The sequence below is a fragment of the Plectropomus leopardus genome, chromosome 15 (assembly GCF_026936395.1).
Source record: "Plectropomus leopardus strain MGB_pleo_1.0 chromosome 15, ASM2693639v1, whole genome shotgun sequence".
NCBI lineage: Eukaryota > Metazoa > Chordata > Actinopteri > Perciformes > Serranidae > Plectropomus > Plectropomus leopardus.
This window is the reverse complement of record NC_142190.1, coordinates 8567189-8582790: the sequence shown is the minus strand read 5'-3', so window position 1 is coordinate 8582790 and position 15602 is coordinate 8567189. Positions and strand designations below refer to the sequence as shown.

Sequence of the window (15602 nt, the reverse complement as noted above, 5' to 3'; positions counted from 1 at the left end):
TGCCCAGTAAGCACGAGCTAATGCAGCAGTAGCAGGCTCAACTCTGTCATTGAGCTGTTTATAACCATTAGGTAGCATTAGCCATGTGACCTTAACAGTTAGCCTTGTCAGTTATTTGCATGCACAGCCTAGAAGTGAGATCCCACCACAAGTGGTCACAGGATAAACCTGTAGAGATGCATTCTGATGCCAGGTGTGAACAGACACATGTAGAGCTGTTCACATGAGATCAGATCACCCAAGACAAATGTTAATACCAGGTTTAAATAGCCACATAGAATAAAAGGGCTGCTGAACTGAAATAACACCAGATCAGTGGTTGTTTAATACACTCTCAGCCAGTCGCATCACTGGTCTCAAAGCTCTGAACCAGCTTTGCTGATCACAGTGAGCTATGACAAAAAGACTCATCAAAATAAAGGAACGGCTTCTGCACGAAATCGTGTGGTTGCCTGGATGGTGCAGAGCGGCATGATGTGAGCACACAGCACCACAGATCTGCAGCCAGGGGCAGATGCTTAATTAGTACAATGAAAAAAAAATGGTTTGCTGAAGCCGTTAAATGATCGCATAAATCATAATTGTACTTTCTTCACATTGTAAATGCTTACGTCATATTTTAACTGATGTGATACAACAGCATTTGCGCCGTAATGCATTTCAAGGATAAAACACAGCGCGTGATGAGCTCCTAATCCGACGTGTTCCTCTTAAACAGGCAGGAAGCTGAGATACAACAGACCCGTCTGGTGTGTGCAGAGGTGTGTGTGGTTATTCTGTCGCAGTTTGGTGTGATTTGCATGTAATTTAATCATGTAAACACAGTGGAGGGTCATGTGGAACGGCACTACAGTGTGACAAATCAGTGGCAGCAGACTCATCAACATATCTGCTCTGTTGTGTTCGCATTGCTGCAGGGATTTAATGACCTGGAAGAGAAACTTTTAGGCAGTATAAATCAGCTGTGAGAAAAACATACTGTAAGAATCACTAATTTATATATTAAAGCAGACGTTTCTGCTTTAATCACATTAAATGTTTTTCATGCCTAATTATCCCTTTAAAACCTGATTCGACATCCGTTTATTTTTGTGCTGCAGTCAGATGCCTTTAACAAGCTATTTAACCCTTTGAAATTTGAGTGGATTGGTGGGTTTCTTTCAGAAACATGGGTGAAAAGGCAATGAAATGTCCCTCAAGTTGCAAGACATCAGTAAAAGGTGATGAAGAAAATGAAATGAAAAAAATATTTTTAAAAAAGCAGAGAAAGTTATCAAAAAACTACAGAAAATTTTCTGTAAAACTACAGTCATAATCATTTAATTTATTTGTTAATAAAAATATACATAAATTATCTAATTTTCGATTGTTTTTTTCAGGTTATTTTCTTGTTTGGTTTTGTTTCTTTACTTTTCTTTGTTTTATTTTCAGGTAATTTTCTCTTTACTTTTTTACTAATTTCTTGGCATTTTTTGGGCCATGTGCTGTTAAGTTGCTCAGTTCACGTTTGAAAGAATTCAAACAAATTTGCTTATTTTTCAAGGTGACAATTCTGACATAAGAGAGAGACTTTTGCGAGCCTGTGTAAATGTTCTGGTAAAATGCAAATCAGAGAGTGTGCAGATTTACTGTAAAAAAAAAAAAAAAAAAAAGGCATAATAATATCAGTACACAATGTTTTCTTAGCAGCGTTCTTTTCTGCCTTTCAGCACAACAGATTTCCACGTTTCATGCCTGACCTGCTGCTAACACCGTCTGTGGTCAAAGGCTGCTAGATATCAATGCGACTGACTGATCGAGCTCCAGCTGGAAAGGACACAAACATGGAGATGCCATCAGTCGGCAATAATGAATACATAAGAAGCGGTTACTATGCTGAATGTTATGAGAAACCAAGTGAAGACGTGCAGTTTAACACGCCGGGCGAGCTGCTGATTGTACACAAATAGGTCATGGTATTACAGATGGGGCCTTACAGGGCACGGACGCTTGAAAATTAGCCAGCGAGTCAGCAGCGTATTACACCCCTGCAGCTCTCCAGCCTCGTGTTTGCCCTCTGCTAACACGGCGTCATTGCACAGGCAACCTGAGAGGCTTTGTGTTACATCCAACCCAAGTGTGATAACAGCTTCACAGCTTTGTGTGAAACAAACTGAGAGTGCTATTTTCAAGTTCATTCAGCAAACTGAGCTCAACGCTGCGGCGCTCTATTGAGAGAGAAAGAACATTTGCAATCACAATATCATAACAAAGTGTATTTTTCCATCATCTATTCATCACTGCTGTGTGTCCTGTCAATCAGACAGTGTAATCAGCATCATGACATCATTTTTTTCCCCTCTGTTGTTCGAGTTGATGATCTTTTCTTGGTCGATGCAGCTCAGGGGATTAATTCTGGCTGTCTGATGTCAAAACCCACATATCTAAATGTGGAAAAGCTTCTTTTGGCAGCTTTATATTTGATCTATTTTAAGGATTTTTCCCTGTTTTAATTTCCATTTGGAAAGCCAAAGTCCCCGTGCACTTCCTCCATGTCACTGCTAACTGTATTGTTGGTCAGAGGAGGGCTGGGTGTGAGTTTCACTCTGTCCGCCGAAATTAAATCCCCACTGTGCAGGTACCCTGACAACCCAGTAGGAGTAGCGCTGGTGCAGCAACTCGGGCTAAATGATTAATTGTTTTTAGAGTGAGGGAGTTCAAATAGCAAGAGCCAGGATTTTAATTACAGCCTACATGATTAATAGGGTCTTAAAGATCCGGAGCAAGTGTCGGTGTGAGCTGGCTACTGTGAATTTCACCGCTTTTAGTGGTCGCATTCGTTGCCTAAACAAGAGTCTAGAGACATAATAGGCATGACTTATATCACCAGATGGCTTCAGTCAAACTCTGAAAATACACTGTCAACTTTCTTACTATTTATAGCAACCTCTAACATCTCACAATAATGACAACTGCGGCTGTATTTACACAGCTGTTGCTAATTAACATGAATTTTGTCAAGTGTTTCAGTGAATGTGCTCTGTGTGATGGTATTTAAACTATTTGGCCAATGATGGTTGTGTCCAGGCATGTCCAAAGTCCGGGTCTGGGGTGAATCATGGCTCGCAGACCAATTTTAAATGGCTTGTATTTAAAATTATACTATATATTCCCTCCAACACAATATTATTTAATCCAGACAGTTTACTTTAGCATTTTTTCTGCGGACGATGGTGAGACCATCACACGGTGTGCAGACATGCACCAAATAGGAAGTATGGCGGAGGAACTAATGTGTTTTCATAAACAGAGGTTAAAGACGAAAGCCATGCTTTTATCTATAGGATGAAGCAATTGTGTTTGTCTCATTTTTATGTGATAAAAAAAAAACAAAAAAAAAACATGATGCAAGAAGCAGCATACAACCAGGTTTTTTCACTTGATCTAATCCGTCCCCCATTAAAAATAGGTTTGGACACTCCTGGTTTTATTGAAGAGGAAACCCCAGTCTGCATCATTGTGATGTTTAATAAAATAAGGAGTTGGCAGAGTTTGGTTTTTTTGCCAAGTGATCACCTCATTCAGAGAGGTTAGCTCGTCGGTTGCTGGTTGGGTTGTTGTGTGAATGACAGACAGCTGGCAGACAGTGTCTCCTATTAATATTTAATACGCACATCATATCATCATGTTAAGCTGATCATATTAAAAGCTGCGAGTCTGGATCGGAAAAGCAGCTTGCCCTGTCAGCCTGTGAAGCTAATGTTAGTTGCTGCTGTGACTGACTAATAAATAAATGCCCCTTTTGAGATGATTTATTCTGACTAATGTAACATGTTGGTAAATGTTTGCTAAATTGATCAATGTATCTTTTTAAAGGTTGATTTTTCTTTAAAAACCTAAGGAGTATCTGATTCAAATAATGTACAACACTCCAGTGTGCCTAATATTTATTACTTTCATATCTAGTATCCGTAAAAAATGTTGTTGCACATTTGCGGTTCGTTGTTAGCACCATTAGATTAGTTGTTATATCACATGAATGCCACTGTCACACTGAACGTCTCCGTTAGCCCATTCAAACTCTAAAACTCTGTCTGGAAATCAAAACAAATCTTCTAATATTCATACTGAACTGCCAAGTCTGATTTGACTGGCACAACTCTGAGACGCATAAAGCCTTAATCATCTGCAAAAAAAGGTGATAAATCGTAAGATATCACAATATATGTTATTGCAATACTCAGCATATCACAACATATTTAAGATTGCAATAATATTGTGTTGTTACTTAAGTATCATGATTATATCATAACATGGGGCTTCTGTTGATCCCCACCTCTACTATGGGAAGGTTTAAACACATAAAATGTATTACTGTGGCGCAACAAGGCTGAAGGTGAAAAATTTTAAGTGCAAATTATGTGCTGGTGCACCTAAATGAAAAAGTTGGGTGCAACTAAGGCCTGTAGTTGAATTAATATAAAATAATCCCAATAAAAATTACATTATAAATTACAAAATTGGTCCAAAAAAATCACAATTAGATATTTTCCTCAAAGCTTTAAGGCCGCGCAGCAACAACAAGAACTGACAAACACAGCCAGTAATTTTGGAACGACAGTCAAGCCTAAAGTGCCTCTGCCGGGTATCAAAACCCAGACTTTTGAAGTGTTAGACAGGAACTTTACCCCTGTGCTTTGTCTGACAGCTTTACCTGCTGCTGACTGCGAGTAACACTCACAGTAACACTATATCTGACCCAAAAGCAAAACACTTCATAAATATCTAAAATATCTCCAATGCAAAGCTGAAAGACGCAGAGACAGACTCAGATCTTTTACATCCTTAAATCCCACAAGTGAGTACAATGCTTTTATTCAACTCTGAAAATGGAAAGTCCCAAATAAAAATCATGTTCTCCAGCTACAAAAGAGTTAGCCAGGCTCCCAGAGGAAGTGAATAAAAAAGCTTCGTCTCACAGTTCACATTCACTCAGTACGGCAACAAACAAGCCCATAATTCCTGTCTGATGACCACACCCAACGTCACAAATACAAGTATGAGAATATGACAGAGCGAGCACAGTCCTGTCGGAGGATGCTCAGAGGCTGACCTCCGCTTGTTCTGATCTGGTGGGCGTGCGGAGTATTTACTGTGTGGTCGGAGGGTTAAAGATCAGTTTAATGTTATACTTCATACAGTTTTTTGTCACAAAAGCGTATTGTCTACACTTTAATGAAAAAAACGTGCATTGGCAGATGGATTATAGGAGATAAAAGAACTGTAACAGAAGGTGCGGAGAAGTCAAACAGCTTAAAACATTCAATAGCTTCAAATGATCTACCTACAATGGAATGACTAAACTGATGCCAGGGGCCAAACATGAGGCGGCTGTGCTTACACATCTGACAAATGGTGTTAAAGATGTTACAAAGTTGTCAAATTGTGCCTTTTTTGTGTGTTTCCATTATAAAAAATGAACTGATTTCTCTTTAAAATTTTACTAGTGAGTCCACGCTGCATATTTTACCAGTGTTTGGCTGGTGCTAATTGCCAACCCTCCCTGAAATATTGCTATTGTTCACTGCTGTGATGTGGATTTCTAGCTGTGCAACTGTAAAATGCAAAATCTAGAAAGACTCTTTCATTCCTAGTTTGTGACACCACATCTGACAGTGTGTTGATGTTTTAAATATAACTGAGGCTGCGCCGAAAATATCTCAAAGTGATCTGAGGCTGTCAAAATTTGACCCATTATCCATTAAAATAAAAAATAGGCCTCAAGACAAAATAAACACATACTTAATGCTGCAACACAGTCTCAGATGACTGGTAAATTCAGAGTTTCCCCACACATTCATTTATTTGTGATGGCCTGCCACAATTGAAACATCTGCCTCCATATATTGGTTTTATATTTTTTTAAGCTGGACCATTCATTAGGAGCGCTGTTGGAAGATATTTACTGTTCTTTTATTCATTGCACAGCACTCTCCGGGCACAGAGGGTACGCTGAGCAGCAGAATATGTAGTGAAAGTGAAACTTCACCATTCATTGCACTGGGTCTAAAGGTCTGCAACAGCTGCTGCTCTCATCGATCAGCTATGAATTGACAGATTAATTATCCAACCTGCAAATGACAAACTGATGCTGGAGGGGAAAAAACTCATGACAAGCTCTGCCTACGCTGCATTCACACACCCACAACAACATCTGAATTTAGAGAGGAACAAAATCACTGAAATTGTCCAAACATGTAGAAATCTTTAGTTATTTTAGTGATTCCCCCCATTCTCACTATGGTATGCAGTTTTGGGAAACACTTTTGCTAGCCCTAACCACATCTGGGACTCTGGCGCCAAAGGCCAGCAGTTTTTACGCCTGCCATGGACCCGTAAGCGCCTCGCTTCAATTCAGAAAATGTCTCTGAAAAACCCCAGAGACAACAGAGTGCCACAGGGATGACGTTTTTCTGAAGGCCAATCCGGAAGTCGACTTCGCGCTGGTTCCTTCTTTAGTAGCATATGATATTTTTCCATTGGGTTTTGGAAAAACTGCAGAAAATAAGCTCTGTGGTGAAAAAACGATACTTACACGTTTTGTTCAGCAGGATAATCTACACAAATGAACACCACTTTTAGAATTTTAAAGCGTGAATAAAATTGCAAGAAGTAAAAAGCTAACACGAACCACACTATGGTCATGCTGTTAGCGTTACCAGGCTGTAAAGCCGTGTTCGCCGCAGCTCAGCATGATGGCGCTCTGTACTCTCATTTAGCCACTTGTTAGCAACCATCTTTTGTAAGACGTATAAAAGCATTTAAGTTTGCGCGTCGGATATTTACTGACATATTTATTTACACAGAACAAAACGTGAAAGTCTCTTGAGCTAACGTTAACCACAAACCTTATTTCAGGCATCTAACCAAACACTCACTCAGAAAACCCATTGATTTTGAGACTAGGGAACCAGAGGAACTAAAATGCTAATTCATTTCCGGGTTTTAGGACTCTTTACTGGGGTTCCCTATTACATTCTCTTCAAAATGCAATTACAAATTAGTAGTAAAACTAAAAGACATTTTTTCTTTAAAAGAACAGCCATCTTTCTGTGGTGTGAGTTTAAAGGAGATCTTTATCTTTTATCAAAAGTCTTAAAGTCAGCGCCGATGATTAGCAACTCGGCCAGCAGCAGAAAAAGAAGCAGAGGGAACTAGATGCCAATAATAGTTTTGAGAAACTGTTGGCAAAAACACTCAAGGTCTCAACTCCTGTCTCTGCCAGCTTTCTCTGGTCACAGCTCCCCATCCACCGTCAGCAGGATGTATTAAACAATACAGCTGTCTGCCTTGATCCACTCCACAGTTTGTCTCTGCCGCGATTACTCGCCTCAAAGAAGCCCTCCTCATTCATCTTTTCTTTTTTTTTCTCCTCCCTTGTTGCAACAAACGAGAATCAGATGTTGTGCAGAGGAAGGACGGACCCCCACCCATCCTGCTCTGCTGGGGAGGTGGGACAGCATCTGTGTAACGCGCGCGCACATCGACAGGAAGTTTAACATTCCACCCAACTTCCATCACTGGCCGGCAGCTGAGGCAAAAAATCTGGCTCTTCATTACAGCGAACCAAGAACAGGGCCGGCTCCATGAAAGCTTGCACTCGCCAGTCTTAAATAACAGTTGACATTACCTCTGGAAAATTAATGCAGCAGGATTTATTTTATCACCTGCTCTTGGCTTGGCTCTGTACACTACGAGGAATTTCTAAAGCTTGCCCATGAGGCTTAAAATTTAGGGCCGAGGCTTAAGAAGACATCCTCTGGTGCTGCCCTATAGCCGCCCCGTCAAAAAGCATGACTCGCCTAAACAAAGACAAGGCCCCTTTCACCCCGCAAATTCCTTGACAACTGCTGCAAGCTTCCTGCTGGCATTTGATATGCTCCATTTCGTTCCCATGACCAAAACTCCAGTCATGCTGAGGCTTTCTGTGAGCGGCTGAAGGCTCGTCTCACTGACGCTCTGAAGCTTTTCTGTACTCTGATGTGAAACGTCCCTTATTCTCCGCACCAGCGAGAGTGTCACAGCGAGTCAGAAGTGATTGAATTTTGCTTTCGATGCTCTCAAAGCGTGCAATGAAGGCTGTGTGTCTTTCGGCAATTACAAGGTAAGACAGCGAGGAGCCACTGTGGGACACCACGTGTAATTAGCTCTAACCTTAAGTGGTTAGGACGCAACCTTTTCTTCAGTTTTCAGCGATTTCTTCTTTTGGTTTGTTTTCACTGACGTCTACACAAAACCTAATGAGAGCTCTGTGGTTGTTTAACCCTTTGAAACCTGAGCAAATTGGTTTGATGTCTTTCAAAAACATAGGAGGAAGGCAATGAACGAAAGAAGAAATAACCCAAAAATTAGCAACAAATTCGTAAAACTTTCCATCAAAATAAAGTGAATATTTACAAAATTTGAAATTACATAATAATAATAATAAGAACAATAATAATAATAATAATAATAATAATAATAATAATAATAATAATAATAAATAAATAAAAACAAGAAAATAAACTGACAATTTGGTAAAAAAACTAACAAAAACCCCTCAAAATTATAGTAATTATAATAATGACAAATTTTGTAAATAATATAATAATAAAATAAATAAAAATGAAAATTTTAAAACAACAAACAAAATGTCATGAAAGGGTTCAAAGGTTTAAATATTTGTGAAATGAAGCTGAAAGCAGCACAAGAAAAGAGATATTGCTCCAGGTTTCAAAGGGTTAATACCATATATATATTTTAAAAAAAAAGGGTCCTCACATCAGAAAAATGCCTTTTCAGTGCTACACTTTCACTTAGCGAGGCCATATTTACTCGTCCAGTCCTGGAATCTGAACCAGTGACCTTGTCATCACAACCACACTCCCCTTGACTTATGTCTCGACAATGATCTTCCACTGGCATCCTATATGAAACCAGAAACACCCCTCCTCCTCTTTGTCTCTTCAGCGGTGGGTCAAACTCACCAAGCTGACTCTGTTTTTCCCAGCATGTGGTTGCCAGGTTGGACAGTTCCCGGTATTTCTCCGCCAGTTGGAGTTTGCCGTTGTAAAGGCGGGGCCGTCGGGCGAGGCTCTCCTCGGCCAAGCTCCGATTGGTCGTCTGCAGCGTCTCTCTGTCCACTTGAAGGTCCTGAAACTGAACAGAAGTACAAAGTCAACAAATATCAAATCAGTGTATCATGCATGTGGAAGAGCTGTGTAATGGTGTGTATTTTGTGGCTCTAAATTATGTACAGCAGGGATACTGAACATGCTTTGCCCTGGAGCCACTCTTGCAAAATGACAGGAGACCAGGGGCCCTTCATAAACAAACATTAATAATATTTATCAGATATGAATGCTATTTCTAGGTTTTGAGGACATTCAGGGTTTCGTGCTGATCCCGAATCCTCCCCTGGCACTTTCGTTTTCATAGACAAGCTCTATTTTTATCTTTTTTTTGGGCATTCTGGCACCTTATTTACATTCAAAGTATGAAAAAAACATTTTTTTACAGTGAATTAAAAAATGGTCAACAGGCTACCCTGCACTCTGTCATTGGCCAGATTTAGTAAAGGGGCAGTTAGTGGAGTGTCACTGATGTACAGGATATTGTAAATTTATGTAACGTGTGAATTAGGCAGAGACTACTATTTTGAAGGACATATAATGATGTTGTTATTTTTCCTACATTTCTTAATATAATCTTATGGGTGTAAATATGTTTTATGTTAAATTCATACGCATGCATACAATAATGTTTTGAGTTTTCACAGAAAATACAGAGCTTATTTTATGTTATGAACTGCGAGTTTTCCCTGACGGTGCACACTTTCTTCCCCCTGTTTACTTTCAGTATTTTTGATTTGTATTAGAGCTGCAATAGTTAATATATCATAATATCATATATTTTCAATAAGTTGATCGCCAGAAAATACATTTGCAAATATTTTGATATTTAATAAATTGCTATAAACATTTTTTGATTTAAAAAAAATCAGCAATATCAATCAATGTATGTTTTCAACTGTACCCTACTGTTTCAACTGCAAAACTGTACAATATGCAATACTGACATGCATTACTGTACAATAATATTTCAACTGTGCAACACACTCTTATTTCATTCTTACCGATTCTACTCTTGCATTTATATTTGGCACATTTGCAGTATGATGCAATGGTACATATGGTGCATTTTGTATTATACATCATATCTATATCTATACTCTTATGTATTGTAACATAACACTTTTTTTTTTTACATACTTCTTTTTTCTATTTTCTTTTAATTTTTGTCCATTTACAGTATAACAGCTACTGTGACATATCCCAATCTCTCCCACAAAATATTCTGAATCTGAACTCGCTCTGTTTAATATTATTGTACATGTGACATCTCTGGGTTTGGATTGCTAATTGAACAAAAGCAGACATCTTTGCACTTTCTTCAAACATCTTATGAACAAAATTGCTCTGTTTACGGTGTTATAGAGGAGCAGAGGGCATTTATTCCAGAGAGAGACCCTGTGAATGTTTTGTTTCTCCACAATTGCAGGAAAGTTATGTGAGCGCTTTGCAATAAATTGCTGAGAGACAGCCCCAGTGGTTCTTGTTTCCTATACAACAGAGTTAAACTCCAGCTGCATGAACTCAGACACCCTGAATCACCCCAGAGTGGGGAGGAAATCTCGGCTGGACTGAGATAGCTGTTTGAATCACTTTTGTGGGCAGACTACTTTATCTTCTCCTGCTGACAAATGGAAGCTACGCCGGACACCGAATCACCTGAAGGTGAAGTGTACCTGCTGAAGGAGGGAAGAGGGTCAAACAGCCACTTTATCCAAGAAAAGCAAGTCCAGAGATTACACTGATGTCCTTCCAGTAAAAGGCCAACTTCCCATAGTAACATCATCATCAGCGGTCAAACTGTGACTTCAACAGAGCCCGAACACACAAAAGGCTGAAGGAAAGCGAAGCTGCGAAAACTGCACAAATCAACATGAGATGTCAATCTGTAAAGTAGGTCATTTTTGAAAACAGAATTGTTATTCGTATCTTACAAACAGCCATTTTGTCAAAATCAAAGCGTTTTGTGATGAAATCCTTTGAGCATTTGTGTTGGTTGGGCTTGTTTTGATGCTTTTTTGGAAAGTGAGTTTTGACAAACTGAAATTCCCACACTAAGATGAACTTTATCAGTCAGAGAACGAGTACTTTTACTCTTCATACTTATCAGTACATTTTGCTTATCAAGACTTTTACTTAAAGCTGGGGTAGGCAGTACAACGTTTTGGTTCCATAATAAACTTTAAGCATAATATCTTTCAAGTGGTCTGAGAGAAAACCAAGTTTCTGTGTCTCCTCTGGCTGTTTTCGGGCTTTAAAAGTCTAGGCCGTGACGGGAGACTTTGGCCAATCACAGGTCATTTCAGAGAGAGGGCGTTCTTATTGGCTGTTGTACAAATCCAGATGTGTGTGCACATCCTTTCAGCACAAGCATAATTCAATGGTGAAGAATCCTGTGAAGAGAGAGTTGCTGTTTCAGCCCTAACAACAACTATACATGGAAAAACAACCTAAAAAGGGAAGATGTACTTATCAGAAAGAAAGTCTAAAAGAAAGTCTGACAATAAATGAAATAAAATGTCTCAATACTGATGAAGCATTTAAGAAACTAAGAGAAAATGTTGCTAATAGTTTAGCCTTCTGATAACCTGAGCCAAAGGCTCAAAGCTGCAGCTTTAAGATCACGTTGATAAAAAAAAAAAAAGTAAGATTATTTGCAGTAAAATAAGATTAAATAAATCGATGTATGGGAAATTGGATTACTGTATAAAGCAAAGGCATATACCTGTGGTCTTTCAGTGGGAAGGCCTTAGGACAAAAAGGGGAGAGCTGAAGCTGGAGGGTATGTTTTCAAATTCTGCCTTTTTTTGCCTTACAGGAGTAATTTTTATATTTTTGTACTGGTACTTTATTTCAGAAAAGGATCTCAGTACCTCTTACTAGGTAAAAGTTTCATTACAATACAATATTATATCAATCCTTTAGACAAAGATATGATATTTACCAATATCACAAACACTACCACATCATGATTTTGATTCGATTAGATTCAGAGGATTAGGAACGATATGAGACGATATCAGTAGATATCTTCATTGTCTTTTTCTTGGCTGCTTACTGGGGTTGTAAATCGTAGACACTTTCCTTAATCGATTATTGGTAAAATTAATTTACTGATTAATCATTATTTGAAAAAAACAAAAAACTTTGCTTACTTCCAACAATACCAAATTAAAATTTATTATTAAATTTAATTTAATACATTTTTTTTCCTTTGTTAAAGCTCACAGTAACATATTGCATACACTTTGACAGCATTGCATGGCCTATCGATTAAACAATTCAATTCCACATGTTCACTTAAATTCTTAACAACTGATTAATCGATTGTCAATTAATTGGTATCGTCCTTACTGCTTACCATTATCTGCATGGGGCTAGGCTGTTACCACTGTTTAAAAGTGGACGGAAATGGTGACACAGATCTAAGAATTTCAAAATAAAGGCACATCTTAAAGATGAGGATATGTATTGATTCTTTCACTTTGCATTGATAATATCAGATTTTTAACCACTGAATCAAAATATCCATCAAGATCCACGTATCTTTACAACCCTACTTCTTCCACCACTGAAATAATGACCTTTTTTGTGTAATGTAACACCACTAGCGCTTAATAAGTCTAATATTATACTTTATATAAATGTTAAAAGGGTAAACCATGAGCTTTAAAAAGATTTAATGTTCAAAAGTCACCATTCTGGATGTTTTTGGCTTCAACATGCTGTTGAATGTGGTCGTCCTGTTGGAGGAAAGCGAGATGGTGGTCTGGGCATGAGTATATGGGGGGAGGGGTCACTGTCACTAGACCATAAGAAAGCAATAAATTATTCAAATGAATGCCACTCCCTTTAAGTCTTGCGAAACAATACTGTCACTGCATTGCTGTGAAGAAACAGTCGGCGTCTAAAACACCGACACAAAGCCACTGTGTGAGCTTCACACTGCAAAAATCTGAATCCACCCCGACTATCCCATCAAATCGCAGCATTCCTGTGATTCTGCCCGGCCGGATACTTTTCTTGCTCAATTGCTTTCTTTCAACAGTCAGTCACTTAGAGCCTGAAGGCCATTTCATTGAGTCCAGTATTGTACGGTGCATCTGTCTCACATTTTACGGGTCATCAAAAGGATGTAAGAGTCCCAAGTTTAGAGGAATTTGCAGAATGTGCCCTGCAGTCAAAAGAAGGTCTGTCTGAGTGCAGAAAAAGATACACCAACAAATCTGATGTTCATTCTGAAAAATGTTCCTGCGAGGATAAAGATAACACAGCTCATTTCAGATCTACAGCCTAATCATACGTCTTTTAACAGGAGTCAAAACGGACGCTCCATTTCCTGCTTTGGCTTGCCCGCCCCGTTTATCCAACAACTGCTGCAGTCTTTGGGGAGTGAGTGTTTTTTGTGTTTTGATACACAGGCAGTGAAAACAGGCTGTCACAGTGTTTACCATCCCTGACAAATGACACTTGGGGAGCACTTAAGTGTAGGAAGTTCTGCACCAGAGACGATGTCGAGGAGCCGCAGCTCCACTGTTGTTTTTCTGCGGTTCGACGTGTCTCACCACATGAAATGCAGTAAATAGGTGTTTTTCTTTTATCTCAAATGAGGCTCAAGCTTAATTAGGCTTCTGCAGTCCAAAGCCATCAATTTAACATTCAGTGTCAGATGAAATTGACGGGGTGCAAAAGTCTTTTCCATGAAAGAGAATTCTTCATGTAACACCAGGCCTGAGAGAAACGAAGGACCAGCTTGATTACTGTCTCTCTCTGCTCTGCACCATATGAGATCACTTTGAAGCAGCTGTAATTAATATTTTCAAAAAACAATGGATCAAATAACTGTGTAATCTGCAAGTTCTGATAAACCCACTCTGCACTACCTGCTCAGCATTTAACAACAGACACTCAAAGTTGGTGACTAGTTAATGAACTTAGACGTCCATTTAGCAGATATTTTTCTCAGGAGTTGGTAGGGACCAAGAGTAAATATTGGACTTTCATTCACCAGATGGACAGAAACAGAACTCCAGATAAATGCTAATGTTGCTCTGTGTCTGCTGGAAATGTAAATAAGCAACAGCTTGCTAAAACATCCATCCATTTTCTGTGACGCTTATCCTCTTAAGGGTCACAGGGGGGAGGCGGGGAACACCCAGGACACCCAGACTGCCACTTGCCAGACGATCACAGGGTTTACACATAAGCCCTTTTTACACAGACGCTGCATTCATTCTGCCTGTTCACGGCAGCAATATCATGCTCTCATGCCACCTCGCCAATATGTAACATCCAATCGTGGACAAGGCGGACAGAGTTGTCTCTCCTCTGAGCCGGGGACAGTTGTAATAACAGCGGCAAAAGCAGGTCTACATAAAGCTGGAAAGATGTGACCATGGGTGGGAAAGTGTGAAATTTTGACCACGTATTATGCTGGCAACTACATACAGCTTTTAGCAATTAACAGCAAATTCCAGTAAATTATTGCGATCGACATGTTATTCCTTTGTTATTGTTTGCCAACGCATATATGCCACATAAGAGGCTGAAACTGTTGTTACATGTGACGCCCGTCAAGCCTCTTTTGATTACGGGATGTCTCGATGCAGTGTATAATCACACACTGGAGTGACACTATGCTGCTGTCGTTTGGTTCAGTATAAATGTCAGGGTTGGAAATTAGCACCAGCCACCAGCCAAAAGCTGGTAAAACATGCAAGTGGCTGCTAAATTTGCTTTACTCACCAGCCAAAAAAACTATGGTAATCTATTGAGTGGCTGGTAGACAAAAAAGTTCATTTCCAACCCTGGTAAAAATGCGAGGGCAGAACAAAGACGGGACTTTGTAGCAGCCCTTCAGCGCGCTCTCTGTGTGAAAGTAGCTAAAGAAAAGGCTATCAGCCACTACAAAGTCCCTTCTTTAAACCACCTTATCGTTTTTGCACAAAATCAAACAACATCGGCATAACACCTCTCCAGTTTGTAATTTTAGATTGCATGCCGGCACACAAAAGAGGCATGACGGGTGTGATGTTAAACACAACAGCTTCTACCTCTGGTGTGACATGTAACATACGAGTCGGCAGCCCTTTCTAAACAACAACAATGACAAAACATGGCAATAACAATAATTTACCGTCTCTATTATATGGCGGCTGATCTCATCCTCTGGGTCTCATTGTTTTCCCCATTTACAGACATTTAGGGCTACCGTTCTTCTTCTTTGAGTTAACCCCTAACTGCTGCCAGCTGCTTTTTTAATCACCAGCTGTGGGTTGCAAACATAATGTGTTGTCAAAACGTCTTACCCCTAACGCCCATGATTCCTTTCCTTTGAGGCAGAGCTCATTTCTGCCGGGATACTACCTCTGTTTCCAGCTAAAAGGTGAGACAATGGTGTCCTCCCATTCCACGATCATACCTTTCATACAGAACTACGAGGTGGCATAACTG

General features: G+C 39.5%; 1 protein-coding gene across 1 annotated transcript in view; it reads right to left on the bottom strand.

The window, feature by feature from the left end:
* vps37d (VPS37D subunit of ESCRT-I) overlaps nucleotides 1–15602 on the bottom strand; it is a 51051-nt gene that overhangs the window by 32313 nt on the left and 3136 nt on the right. The window contains exon 2 of the mRNA XM_042499912.2: nucleotides 9006–9177. Coding sequence (XP_042355846.1) covers nucleotides 9006–9177 — 172 coding nt within the window. The remainder of the gene's footprint in view (nucleotides 1–9005; nucleotides 9178–15602) is intronic.